Source organism: Geotrypetes seraphini, chromosome 1 (assembly GCF_902459505.1).
Source record: "Geotrypetes seraphini chromosome 1, aGeoSer1.1, whole genome shotgun sequence".
Lineage (NCBI taxonomy): Eukaryota > Metazoa > Chordata > Amphibia > Gymnophiona > Dermophiidae > Geotrypetes > Geotrypetes seraphini.
The window spans coordinates 388,201,185-388,215,987 of record NC_047084.1 but is presented as its reverse complement, the minus strand read 5'-3'; the positions used below and the strand labels follow the sequence as shown (position 1 = coordinate 388,215,987).

The 14,803-nt window shown below is 42.0% G+C and overlaps 1 protein-coding gene across 1 annotated transcript in view; it reads right to left on the bottom strand.

Moving 5' to 3' along the window:
- Positions 1-6,496: 6,496 nt before the first annotated feature.
- LOC117368307 overlaps positions 6,497-14,803 on the bottom strand; it is a 94,533-nt gene continuing 86,226 nt past the window's right edge. Inside the window, exon 8 of the mRNA XM_033961883.1 lies at positions 6,497-6,650. Coding sequence (XP_033817774.1) covers positions 6,583-6,650 — 68 coding nt within the window. The 3' untranslated portion in view covers positions 6,497-6,582. The remainder of the gene's footprint in view (positions 6,651-14,803) is intronic.

Sequence of the window (14,803 nt, the reverse complement as noted above, 5' to 3'; positions counted from 1 at the left end):
AAGGGTATGGAGAAACTGGAATATGAGGATCGACTTAAAACACTGGGATTGTTCTCCCTTGAGAAAAGGAGACTGCGTGGGGATATGATCGAGACCTTCAAAATACTGAAAGGAATCGACAAAATAGAGCAGAGAAGATTATTTACATTGTCCAATTTGACACGGACAAGAGGACATAAAATGAAGCTAAGGGGGGGCAAGTTCAGGACTAATATCAGGAAGTTCTGCTTCACACAGAGAGTGGTTGACATCTGGAATACTCTCCCAGGGGAGATTATTGCAGAATCGACAGTCCTAGGCTTCAAGGGCAAACTAGATGCATATCTCCTTGAGAGAGGCATATAGAGATATGGTTGGCTATAGGGTAAGCCAGGTGTATACCTAGCAGGGCCTCCGCGTGTGCGGATCACCGGACTTGATGGACCGAAGGTCTGATCCGGAGATGGCGCTTCTTATGTTCTTATGTTCTTATGTTCTGTGCTTGGGTTCCAACTGCCGAAATCTCTGTTAAGACTTACTCCAGCCCATCTACACCCTCCCAGCCACTGAAGCCCTCCCCTGCCCATCCTCCGCCAAACGGCCATACACAGACACAGACCGTACAAGTCTGCCCAGTACTGGCCTAGTTCAATATTTAATATCTGTTCAAAGTGGCTCACCAATAAAATACATTCATAATCAAATTATACAAAAATACGTTTGCTTGCTGCTATAAATTACATGGTCTGCCTTTTCAAGCCTGTTGCTGTATTCAGGTAAGCTACTATTCCTGCTTCATCTGTGATGTTTTAGATGCTTATAGAAATGTATGGGGCTCAGGTTGCTGGTTCCCCTCTAAAAAGCCATTTTGAAACAGCGTTTAAAAATGCAGGGAGGAATCATTCTGCATAGGGGCCATAACAGAGTAAGAGCAAAGTTCTGACATCTGCAAAGACTATGAGAGATTCCTGGAGGAAAAGTACAGTGTCTGTAGTTCACAGTCATGGATAGGCAGCATGGAATGCTGCTACTGTTGGTTTTCTTGCCAGGTACCTGTCACTTCTATTGGCTTCTGTGATAATAGCATACAGGGCTACATGGACCATTGCTGTAATGCAGTATTGTTATGTGGCTCTTGTACTGTGTAGATCCCTCTCACACACACACACCCTGTAATATTGCATATGCAGCTGTACGATGTCCCGGCAAATAAAAACCTCCTTCCTCTTTTTCAGGACCTGGCTCATGTATTGCAGATACTACAGACACTCGCTACAGAGGAACACCTGCACATCATTCCTGGGGAACACACCTCTTCACTCTTCCCTTCCTCCATCCCTGCCTATGGGGGGAGGGGGCCCTCCTTATCCCATGATCTCACCTCCTTCCTCCAATGATTGCCTCACTTTAACCCCCTCCTTTCCCCCTCTCCTGGGATTCTTTCCTTACAAATCCTTGATCCTGGGCACATGTGTATGTGTGGCATTGTTGTTGGCTCCACTGCTACTGCAGGGTGCTTGTGCACACCGAATGGGGGGGGGGGGGGACTACCCTCTCAATTGACACTGGGCTGCTTCCTGATGCCTGACCTTGCACATGTGTAGCTCTTATGGGATCTATCTGTTTGTATATGATAGACAGCATTGGACAGCAGTCACTGGCTCTGCTTTACATGAGTCATCAATCATAACATGTCCCTTCTGCCTAGGGTTAGCAGACATCTCTAGAAATAGGAGGAGCTATTCAGACATTCAGGTGTTACTTCTATTGCAGATCATGGAACTCACAAGCCCACGTCTACATCTCTCCCCTTTGTCTTCAACTGTGACTAACACAACCTCTGTCTCATGCCCTGCATGTGACATGGACCTGTTGTCAACCAGATCTTACTTACACGATGGCCATGTTCCCACTTTGAGTTGGCTGCCTGCCTGCATGCCTGCCTGCCTGCCTGCCCTTTTGTTAGGTGCAGGTTTGTGAAATGACATAAAGGGATCAAACATAACACCCAGTTTAGAGATAGATATCTGATATTTATTTTGCTCTTTTTTCTAGTCAAGAATCAAATATAAATGCATACACCCTTGCTGAGGTAGAAATGAATGGTAGAACACCTGGTCACAAAAGACTGTCATAGAACAATAGCCATACAAATATGTATTCATTATGAAAATATGCTATCATACTTATGGTAACAAAATGGCACACGCCTGTCCAATTGTCCCAACATGCCTAACACTGTTCCACCCTGTGCAAAGTGAGCAGTTCTGAGCCTCACATACTTTTTCATTTTTAAGGGTCAGCAAATTTCAGTGAGGGCTGTCCTGCTGGGAGTGCAGCTGCCTCTTTCTCCAGAGGTTGTGGCTTCTAATCTCAATGGTGTTCCCTGTACTCCTGGCCTGGTTACATCATCATCCATTGGCCCATAGGTAATAGAAGATATTTGTACCCAATTAAAGGTCTGACCTCATAAATGCAGCCTAGCTTTCCCACTTTCTCACAGTGTCAACTTTATGGCCTCCTCACCACATTCCATATGATGGTTGGGTCTTTTAATTTCACTGGAGAATCAGGCCCCCTCTGATACCTCTTTTCCACTGATATAGGGAGGGTACCCTTTATTGAGTTTAACATTGTCCCACCATATGCATGTGGGGGAGGGGGTGAATTGGCGGTAGGCCTGGCTTCGGCGCTGGAGGGATGGAGGCAGACAGGCAGGCTGGCTTTGGCACGGAAGGGAGGGAGGGGAAGCAATCGCCTGTCCTGTTGTCCCCATGCACAGCTTCAGGACGTTGTCTTTGAAAACAGGACATTTCGGTGTCCCAAAGCTGTGCATGGGGACAATGGGACAGGGGATCTAAAAACAGGACGGTCCCATTCAAAACGGGACATATAGTCACATTAGTCATAGTCTTTATCTGCTGGCATGTTCTCTGTTTATGTGTAAACTAGAGAGTTTCGTGGGAACAGAAATTTCACCATCAACACGGGAATCTATCCTCTCCCCACTCATACCTGCAGGTACTTCCAGCACTAAGGATGCAAAGTTTAAAAATGAAATAGGGAATTGATTTTTGGAGCAGATTTAGTTATTCTTATAGGTGCATACCATTTCATATTAACTTTCACATGGACATTTTTATCAAGATCACTTAGAACAGTGGTCTCAAACTCAAACCCTATGCAGGGCCACATTTTGGGTTTGTAGGTACTTGCAGAAAAAATAGTTAATGTCTTATTAAAGAAATGACAATTTTGCATGAGGTAAACATCTTTATAGTTTATAAATCTTTCCTTTTGGCTAAGTCTTAATAATAATATTGTAATTGATAGCTAAAGAGACATATGATCAAGAAACTGTTTTAATTTACTTTTGTGATTATGATAAACATACCTAGGGCCTCAAAATAGTACCTGGTGGGCCGCATGTGGCCCCCAAGCCATGAGTTTGAGATCACTGGTTTAGAACAATATGTGAATATTGTACCTGCAGCCTGGTAAAGCCTTGATTTCAAAGCACCAGTTGAGCCAGTGCTCGAATAGCCTCTCAGTGTATTCCATTTCTCCTCCATGCATACCTGTACTCTGTCTGCCTTCCCTGCTTCCACATCTGTTCCTGAAGTTCATCCCTGTTCTTTTTGTTCTGAGATCTCGGATACCTTTTGAGTACAAATATGCTTACCCTGAATTTATAACTATTTATTTAAAATCAGCTGGTTTCCTTTTATTTATTTTCCCCATGGCTCTGCATTTCAGTTGCATTGATACGAATCTCACATAGAGGGTTTAAAAAAAGAAACAAACAAATTTGTACTTTACGTTATGTTATGTTAATCAGGTTTCTTTTCCATCTTTACCTATTCAGTTCAAGGTCTGATTACATTACAAGAGGTTGGGTCAGTTACCCAGGAAGTTACAATGGATAGTTTTGACATGGACATGCAATATGGTTGCTGGTACAGGTAAATCAGTACAGTTATTAATACAAGGATCCTATTATACTATTGTCCCTTAATACTGAAATTTTGGAAATCTATTTGGGATCAAGTAAATAATTTATTGGAGAATCCAGTGGCATTATCGTATGATACCATTTTATTTGGTACATTTATGAGAGCGAAGAGTCAACTATCTGCGAGAAATAATAAACTTCTTTTTATAATGACAGGAGTTGCCATTCAGCTTATTTTTAAAAATTAGGATAGACTAACCTACACATTTTGGTGGGAATCCCTCTGTTATATTTTTCAAATGGAACGCCATTGAGAAGGGAAGTTACAAGAAATTCATTAACTAAGTACTGTAAGGACTGATCTCTTTAGATGTCCTTTTAACATACACATCCAGGGATGGAGGGGGCATGTTTTGGAATTGATTTAAGGGGGATGTTTAGATATTTCTTGTAGGCATCTATGTATTGATCAACAGGTGGAAGGGTGTGGGGAAATAATTTTTTCTAATAAATTCTTATAAGTTTAACGTACTTTAATTGTAATATTCTATGTAAATGTATTAATTATTGTGCACATCTGTAATTAAAAAATGAATAAAGAATTTGAAAAAAAAAAAAATAAGGATCCTTTTACTAAGGCGCGTGCTGATTTAGCATGCGCTAATCGATTAGCGCACACTAAATTGGCTAGCATGCCTTAGTATAAGAGGGGGACAGTTAGGTCATAGTTACAAATACATATACATACATTTCAAAATACTGTAGTGGAAAAGAACAGAAAATATTCAGCTTGTGGCGGTCAGTGTTTTCTTCACAGGTTGAATTAGACTTGGATATTCATTTCCAGGCCTAATCCGGCTACTAGCACTGAATATCCAGGTCTTTGTGAGCTATCAGAAATTTCTGAGTCCACAGGAACAACCATACTGGGTCAGCCCAATGGGCCATCCAGGTCACAAGCACCCGGCAGAAACCCAAATGGTAGTAACATTCTATACTACCAATCCCAGGGCAAGCAGTGACTTCTCCCATGTCTGTCTCAATAGCAGACTATAGAGTTTTCCTCCAGGAACTTGTCCAAAACTTTCTTAACCCTTTCAGGACCATAAGGATCGTAGGCCAATTTTTGTGGTTTTGACGACATGTTTATGGTAAAAAGGGCTTGCAGATGCCAAAAAATTGTTTTTTTGTGTGAAATATCATTATTTTTATTTAAAAAATCACACTTCTGGCTTATGGACAGTGTGGCAAGTGAATCTTCTCGTCAATCTGGCAACGACGCTAATGAATGAATGTCGGAACCAGTTTGTTTACATAAAGGCAGTATCATATGGAATCCGTACATATCAAATTTAGAACTGTAGACTATCCCAATCAAAATTTATAGGATTTTAAAGTTATGGGACAAATATGTCCCTTGGTCCTGAAAGGGTTAAACCTAGCTACACTTACTGTTGTTACCACCTCCTCTAGCAATGAGTTCCAGAGCTTAACTATTTGTTTTAAAAGTACTTGGCTCCGGTATTTGGATTACTAACCGGTCAGAGTTACAAGAGGACTGCATTTTATGTAATCCTAATTGCCTGGTTAGTCGTCCACACACTGCCATTGAATTTCGGTGGTGCCCACATAACTTCTGGGTCCATCCCAGCACTAAGTGGGGAATGCCTTGGTAGTCAAATTTTCAGTGGCATAACATAACATAAAAGTTTATTTATATACCGCAAAACCTTGCATTTTAATGTGGTTAATAATAAAAGAAAAACTGTACAAACACAGTGATATACAAACTTAAGTTGACAAAATATTTTTAAACAAAAAAGTCTTAAGCAATTTCCTAAAATGTTGGTATGAAATAGAGTTGGTTATCAAAATATTAACGCTGGGTTATACTAAGCAGCGTAAGAGTATTTTACTGCGAGCCAGAAAGGTAAATGCTGCGACACTCATAGGAATTCAGTGAGTGTCAGAGCATTTACCTCAATGGCTCACGGTAAAATGCTCTTACGCTGCTTAGTAAAATGAGCCCTAACTTCTTTAGCCCATATCACAGCCTGAATAGACAATAATCTATGAAAATATCTTTTATGCAAACAACCTTTTATAGATGGAAAAGAGAACAAAGTAAAAATTTTTAGTACGTATCTACAAACAGAAAATGGTCAACAAGATAATCTGGAGTTAGACCTTGTGTTACTGAGTATTAATATTTGAACCAGGCAGAAAGATTTAAGGGAAAAAGAAATGGGACTTGTATACTGCCTTTTTGTGGTTGCACATTCAAAGTGGTTTACATATATACAGGTACTTATTTTGTTCCTGGGACAATAGAGGATTAAATGACTTGTCTAGGGTCACAAGGAGCAGCACCTTAGGGTGCTGAGGCAGCAGCTGTACCACTAGGCCACTCTTCATTTAACCAAGCAGAGACCCCATATTGATCCCCGTTTTTTAAAAAATGGATGTCAAAGGCGAATAAAATCAATCAATAAATGAATAAAATCAATGAATCTAAACCATGGAGGCATAAAGACAACAAGCAGAAATTTTAAGGATTGCTGGTATTTAATAAGGAACAAGTCTCAACAAAGTGGTGTTAGAAGCTTTGACGGTTTTCTCCATGTTCCTCAGGAGGTTATAGGATCATTTTCTCAAGCAGTTCCTGTGTTCTCTTTTTTGTCAGCAATGCTGATATCAGCGGTGGTGACTATCGGCAGACCTACAGGGAGCAAACAAATGTAATCATGACTAAATTGAGCTAATTATTTAGCACTCAGTGGCTCTTCTGGAGTAGAAGCATTCCCAGGCTAGGTACCTTTCAGCAAGGTTCCTACTTGCCTCAGTTTTGTGCCTGCAACTGCGGTCTCAGAATTTATACCATTTCATCCCACAGTGCTCAAAGTTTTTGTAAATGCTGGCTTCTGTAGGCTAATTTAGACCTGAATACTGTATCAACACCGAGCCATATTCGGCTACTGATGCTGGATATTTGGATCATCAGTGGTCACCAGAATTTATCTAGATATTGCCTATATTCAGTGCCAGTACCCAGATAGCTATCCAGGCAGGTTAGGACTGCTATTTATACAAGTGAATTTTTGCAATGCCAAATTGCTTCCTACTCCACCTTTGCTTCACCTCCACCACTACTCCACCACTCCACCACTAACTGGATAATGCTGCAGCAGTCTGCACAGATATTTGGCAGCAGTTAACCCGAGAGTGCCAATGAATACTGCACCAGATCTGGGTAATGTGAGACAACTGGGTAGAAGCTGCTCCTGCCGTTAACTCACGCTGAATATCGATCCTTTTGTTTTCCACATTTGGGATTGTGCTGCTTTATTCTGAGTTAATCTGACCTATTTTACAGAGCTGGCCAAAATGCCACAGCACATAGGCCTCCCTTATAAGACCTGGGAAGGTTAAGCCTCTCAGCCCCAACTACAGTCTCCCCTTGACTTCAAGTCAAAATGTCAGGCAATATTTATTCACCCTGCCTTCCCCTAGAGCAGGGGTGTCCAACCTTTTGGCTTCACTGGGCTGCATTGGCCGAAAAAAATGTTTCTGGGGCCCAAACGCTGCAGTAAGACACAGGAGGGAGCTGGCAAGACGGTAAACACCCAGGGGCAGCAAAGGAAAACACTGCATCGCCCTCGATCGGGGCCACACAAAATACTTCACTGGGCCGCAGGTTGGACACCCCTGCTCTAGAGAATGACATCTTTGTCCTGTCCCTGCAAGTTCTATCCCTTTCCCTGCCCCATCCATGCAAGCTTTTTCCTCATCTGCACAAGCCTCGAACACTTTCAGGGATAGGGTAGGAACAGAGACAGAATTTATGGGGATGGAGATAAATTCCTCTACCTGTCACTTTGACTTGGAGGCTGGGCTAAAGGATGTCCAGCCCCTGTAGTCCAGAATCTTCCTCTAGTTTCCTCCTCCCATCTTCCTGAGATCTGTACCAAAATAATAAAACCAGCATAAGGGCATGGAACCAATCTCTACTTGGCACTGCTGATTGTTCTGCCAACCCTGTCCTGGAGGACTACCAGCCTGTTAGGTTTTTTGGATAACCCTAATGAATATGCATGAGAGAGATTTGCATATAATGAAGGTGACAGGCATACAAATCTACCCCATTCATATTAATTAGGGTTATCCTAAAAACCTGACTGGCTGGTGGTCCTACAGGACAGGGTTGAGAACCACTGCTGTAAATGACATCTAACTTTAGGTGTCCACAATGTGGACTTCCATCGACTTAGGCATCCAAATAAAGCGGATAATAAGTCCTTTTAATGACTATAACAAGCATTAATTGGAACTTAGACATCCAAACGCTGGATGCAATTCTCAAAATAAACATCCACAATTTCGTGGACGCCTATCAGAAAAAGTTGTACCTAAAAAAATAGGCATGGGCAAGGCATGGAAGTGGCTTTGATTTGGACATCCATTAGAGAACTGCATGCCGCTCAGCACCCAAATGCGTCTACCTAACGCCAAAAATGTAGGTGTTGCAAAACCAGGTCTACTTTTGAGCGCGAGTTGGGCGTGAGCTAAGTGGACGTGACTTAGGCATCAGGTGGGTGTCCACATATAGGTGAACAGGGATTTATTTTTTGGGTTAAGGAGGACTCCAGGTTGATATTAAGGTCAAAATATGTTTGATAATGCATTACTTATGCAAAGCACATGAAAAATATAGATATATTGCATACTAAAATTCTATTTTGGGCTAAAGAGGACTCCTATGAATGTATGAGCAAGGTTTGTGAATGTATGTCCTAACATGGTTTGAAGTTGAATGTGAACAAAACAGAACTTATGATAGTAGAGAGGAAGGATGAAATCAATGGGAGAGAGAGTGTTCATATTATGGGAGAAGAGATAAAGGCAAAAAAGCATGTTACAGTGTTGGGTGTTTGCTTAGACTCAGCTCTAATTATGGGGATGCAAATTGGGTGTATCATTCTGAAAGATTATGCCCAACTTTGTATGTTGTATAGGCTAAAACCATTTCTGAATAAATATGACTTCCCGCTCCCAATGCTGCACTGTTTTCACTCTTTGGGTCATGGGCAGCATGAGTGATGTAAACCAGGCTGCCTTCGGTGGCCTGGAAGCTTTCCCTTTGTTTCAAATTCCCACCTAAGCGGAGACAGCAAGCTATAGCAGAGGGAAATCTTCTGGGTTGTCAAAAGTAGTATGTTTACTTGACTCACACTGCCCACAGTCTGAAGAGTGAAAAGAGTGAGGTGCTGGGAACGGGAAAAGTAAGAAGATACCATAACCAACTAGGGGAGGGAGATTGAGTGGGATCTGGTACAGGCTGCGAGAGCCACTTAAGAGGTCTTGGAGGGCCACCATTGGCTCACAGGCCTTGTATTGAAGACCACTGCTTTAGAACAGTATCTCAAACTGTGTGCCACGGCACAGTGGTGTGCCCCAAAGAGATTCTGGGTGTGCCACGAGAGATTCCAGAATTTTACTTTATTTATATACATTCTCTTCATAAGTATATACTAGAATAGATGATATATATATTGCGTACACAAGAGCCTGTCAATGTTATGAGTGTCTGTGTGCTTAAGGATACAACCATCCAGACAAACAAATGTGATTGGTCCTTGAAAACTAACGGCAAGTAAGTTTAGTTTTATTTTTAAGCAGTAGTTATCCTAACTTAAGCAACAAAGCAATCAAGGCTTTGTTATCGTTTGGATCTTCTTATCATTGCAAACTTGGATTTTCAGCTCTGACAGAAATGAAATTGAAAAAAAGAGAAATGATTGCAGATGGTGGTTGATGAAATGTATGTTTACTTGTTGACTATCGAGCCATTTTTTGAGTTAATTTGCACATATCATATGATACTGTGCTGTTTGGTATGGCAAATAATAACAAATTATTACTTATAATGACTGTGGGAGCCATTAACAAAGTATTGTACTGATTAGATGACAATTTTTCCCTTAAATTTACAAGTTCAATTGTGAGAGGGGGGAGGGGGGTAATTTTATTGTTACTTATTGTATAAGGTATTGATTATATGATAGGAAAGGGTGGGAAGGGTGCGAGATAAAAGCATATCATTTGTACCATTGATGATTATTAAGTGATATATTTTTTGTTAATTTGGACATATTGTCACACTTATTGTAAGTTTGAAAATGAATAATTAAAAAAAAAAAGTTAATTTGCACTAAAAAACAAGCTTATCCTTCGCATTGACTAGCAATTTTATTCTATCTAGTTTAGTTTCATTCTTGTTACAATTACCCATACATAGCTTAGAGAACTTTAAATAAATAACTCTCAAATAAAATTTTTTGTTGGTTTTGCAATTTTATAATTTCAATTATGAGCCGCAAAAAACATTTGCTCTGTTTAGTATGCTGGAGCTAAAAAAGTTTGAGAGACACTGTTCTAGAGCAACAGGAGCTTCCTCCTTTGGTTCTTCCACCTCGTCATCCAAATCTCCCTGTTCCGCTTCAAGCACAGATCTCTCCATTTCCAAGTTTAATCGGAACTTGCTATCCTGCAGATCAAATATTTGTTTCTCCATCATCTCTTGCTCTTTTGCTATTTTTTTTTCACTCTTCATTCTCCGCTTTTCTTCATCCTTCTTCCTTTTTGCCTGCCTTTCCTTCTGTAGTTCTTGTCTTCTGGTCTTAGGGAGGTTGACTGGTCCATTCTGACAAAGCCAATACTCCCAACTTTCCCTCTGTGACCTTTTATAAAGGCTAACAATCACAGGAATCTTTTTCTCTCTACTGTTGTCACAAAGTATATGTATTCCATTGACACAGGCTGAATTGCATCCCACATCAGTACAACTCTATTTCACACTTGCAGGTAAGTATTAGAGAATTGCGCGGGGACAGAAATCCCACTCGTCCCCGCCAAATCCCACCCGTCCCCGTGAGGAATCCCTCTGTCCCCACCCGTCCCCACGAGGAATCCCTCCATCCCCACCCGTCCCCGCGAGGAATTCCCTCTGTCCCCACCCGTCCCCACGAGGAATCCCCTCCGTCCCCATAAACTTCAGAAATAGTTATTTCATTTAATTATGCTACTGAATTAGGCTCTGGTAGAGACCCATTGACAAATAAGCAAAGACACTTTATTCATTTGGAAATATTAATTGGGAAGAATACATACTTTGTAAACGGGTTTCTACCAGAGCCTCTAATGTAAATATAAAATATAAATACTCAGCTGATGAGAACCCCCAAGGTGTCAGCTGAGGACTTCCTTTGCAGTTGGCCGGGGGTCCCTTTTGCCAAGCTTGGCAGGCAGCAGTAGTGTCCCTGAGTCACAGATGCTGGTACCTCAGTGGCTCATGGATGTTGCCAGCGACTGCTATGCTTGGTGGAGGGGAGTTCTGGCTGTCTCTAGAGGAGGTCCTCTGCTGGCGGTGTTTGGGGATCCCCACCAGTCACAGCAAGGGTCAGCAAGTACTTCAACACTGTAGAAATAAAAACAGAAATGCATTTCCTTTTCTTTTGAACACAATACAAAGACATCTGCTATATACATTTCCCAAAGCTAACATATTTTAGTCAATAAATTTCATTTTTTACCTTTGTTGTCTGGAGACTTATTTTTCCACCAAGTTGGTCCCAGTTTCTTTTTTCCGCTTTCCCATCTTCTTTAAATTCTTCTGTTGCTGTCCATTGGTTCCTCCAACCATGGTCCAGCATTTATCCCTTTCTCATCTTTCACCCCTGCCCACCAGTCCCATGCCCAACATTTCTCCTATCACCCCTCTCCAGCATCATGCCACATCTCTCCCTCCATTCCCTTCACTATGTGCATAACTTTACATTTCTCCACATTAAAGCTCATCTGCCATTTATCTGCCCACTCACTCAGTTTGTCCAGGTCCCTTTGGAGTTCTTTATATTCCTCTACAGATCTAACCTTACCAGAGAGTTTGGTCTCCGCGAATTTTATAACTTCATACTTTGTCCCTGTTTCCAAGTCATTATGGTCCCAGCACTGACCCTTGTGGGACGCCACTTGTGACCTCTTTCCAGTCAGAATAGTGTCCCTTTACTCCTACCCTCTGTTTCCTGTTTGCCAGCCAGTTTCTGATCCATCTGTGTATGTCCCCTTCCACCCCATGGTTCCACAGTTTCCTTAGAAGGCGCTCATGAGGTACCTTGTCGAAGGCTTTCTGGAAGTCTAGGTATACTATGTCTATGGGGTCACCTTTGTCCAAATGTTCTTCTTCACCCAGAGAGTGGTAGAAAGCTGGAACGCCCTTCCAGAGGCTGTTATAGGGGAAAACACCCTCCAAGGATTCAAGACAAAGTTAGACAAGTTTCTGTTGAACAAGAACGTGCGCTGGTAGGGCTAGTCTCAGTTAGGGTGCTGGTCTTAGACCAGAGGGCCGCCGCGTGAGCGGACTGCTGGGCATGATGGACCACTGGTCTGACTCAGCAGTGGCAATTCTTATGTTATGTTATGTACCACTATGTCCAACATTCCTCCCTCTTGCATCCATTTCAATCTGTCCCACTGTTCCCTTTCCACCACAATATTTCTCCCTCTCATCTGTACCTCACTCCCTCCCTATGACCAAAAATTCTCCTTTATTCCATTCCCCGTGTACACAACCATCTCTTTCCCTCCCTTCCTCTCATGCCTTCTGTGTCCAAAAACGCATTCCCTCCCCCACCTCAGCATCTCTTTCCCTCCCTTCCTCTCTCCCAAGTTTATGCCTTGTATCCAAAAACGCACTCCCTCCCCCCTTTTGTGTTCCGCGTTTGTCTCCCAGCCCTCATCTGCAAGCAAATTACCTTAGCAACTTTCTCAGCCAAATGGAGCTCGAGCCGTGAGGTTCGTCTTCTATTTCCTGTCTGCCCTGCCCCAGCACACATAGCCAACTGGAAGTCTTCCCCGATGTCAGCGCTGATGTCGGAGGGACGGCTTTACTTAAGCCCTCCCTCCAACGTCAGTGCTGACATCGGGGAAGACTTCCAGTCGGCTATGTGTGCTGCGGCAGGGCATGTAGAAAAAAGAAGATGAGCCTCGCGGCTCGAGTTGTATCGAACCCCGCAAGATCCCCGCGACCTTAGGAGGCATCCCCACAGGATCCCTGCGACCCTAGGGGGCGTCCCTACCAGATCCCCATGGTCCGAAGGGGGAACCCTCGAGTCTGCGGGATTCCCATCGTCCCCATTCCCATGCAGCTCTCTAGTAAGTATGAGATTCTCCATAAATCTGTCTTTCTCCTTCAATTTTGCTCTGCCCACAGAAACTTTGTCATCTTATTACCACATGGATTTCAACTTCACTTTAATCCTCACATGGCTATTTATAACAGGAGCACTGAATTTTGGATTTGCTTTGTAACCACAGACATCTCCAAAATTGACATACTGTTGCCATGGGATGTGCACCAGCTCCAAGTTTATTAAAAAAAATTTGATGCAACACTTATAAAATTTCTAAGCAATTTCCATAATAATAAAATTAAGGGTAAACAAACATCATGAAATAATTGACATCAACATTAATTATTTGAGGCTCAGGAAGGGAGGGATAGAACTACAAAATTATTATAGAAAAGAAGAACATAACAGGGCTAACAGTAGGGCATGGGGTTAAAAACAGCTGATTGGAGTCCAATATGCAAATTTCAATCTAGTGGCAAAAGGGTTAGATGACATGTGGATCAGTTCTCGAACGCATCTCTGAAAAGAAAACTCTTCAGGGAGCCCTTGAATCTTTCTAAAGTAGATTATTTTCTAATATAGGCTGGTAAAAGATTCCATGTTTGTGGGCAGTGACCATGAAAATGTCTGCACGCCTAGTATTAATAATTTTTAAGGATGGCATTGATAGGAGATGCTGGTCTGTTGATCTTAATATCCTAGGGGGAGCATATGGAGTGAGAAGTTTGTTGAGAAATGCAGGTTGTTTTGTTTGATGGATTTTAAAGGTTAAGAGTCAAATTAAATGTTATTCTATGGGGCACTGGGAGCCAGCATTTTTTAGGAGAGGCTTAACATGGTCATATTTCCTTGAGTTTGTAATGATTTTAACCGCCGTATTTTGTATAATTTGGAGTCAACTAGTTTCTTTTTGTGAGATACCTTTTATATAGGGTGTTATAGTAATCAATTTTAGAGATTATAAAAGTGTATTAAGACTCTGGTTCTAATACCTTTGCCAGTGATCTTATCATTCGTAATTTTTTTTAAAATTCAGTATCCAATTCTTTCTCGAACACCTTTGGAATGCTGCAAGGTTCGATACTATCACCGCTCCTATTCAACATCTTTTTGGCTCCATTGTTAACACTCGGTCAATCACTTGGATAGATGATGTATGCTTATGCTGATGATATACAACTCTTGCACCCTCTGGACTCCCTAACTTCCACACTTCTCTGTCACTTCCTTGAGTGGCAGGGCCTGGTCTCCCTGTCATCTTACCAGGTCTTCTGCACTGTTCCTCTGCTTTATATGAAAGGTAGTCTGCCACTTGAAGAAGCAGCAGAGTGGCACAGAAGTGGCAGTGTGTTAAGAAGACCATACTGCTATCCAGAGATATAACATAGGTATGCAGAATCAGCAACAGAAGGCCCAGTCCTGTCCTCCCAAAGTATTCCTGGCATGCAGAAGAGTGATGTAAAAAGCTCAAATCCTTTCATCTGAGTAAATGGCAGAGGATCCTAGATGTAAGTGACAGAGTAGGTGAACACAAGACCCCATCTGCACTGCACATGTCCGGGTAGAACAGAATGATTTCTCAGGTGTTAGAGAACTCAGGACTACTTCTCATGAAATCATCCTAGTGGCACATTACAGTGATGCCAGGGTTGATAAAGAGAGCCCAGGTCTCTTTCCTAAAGAG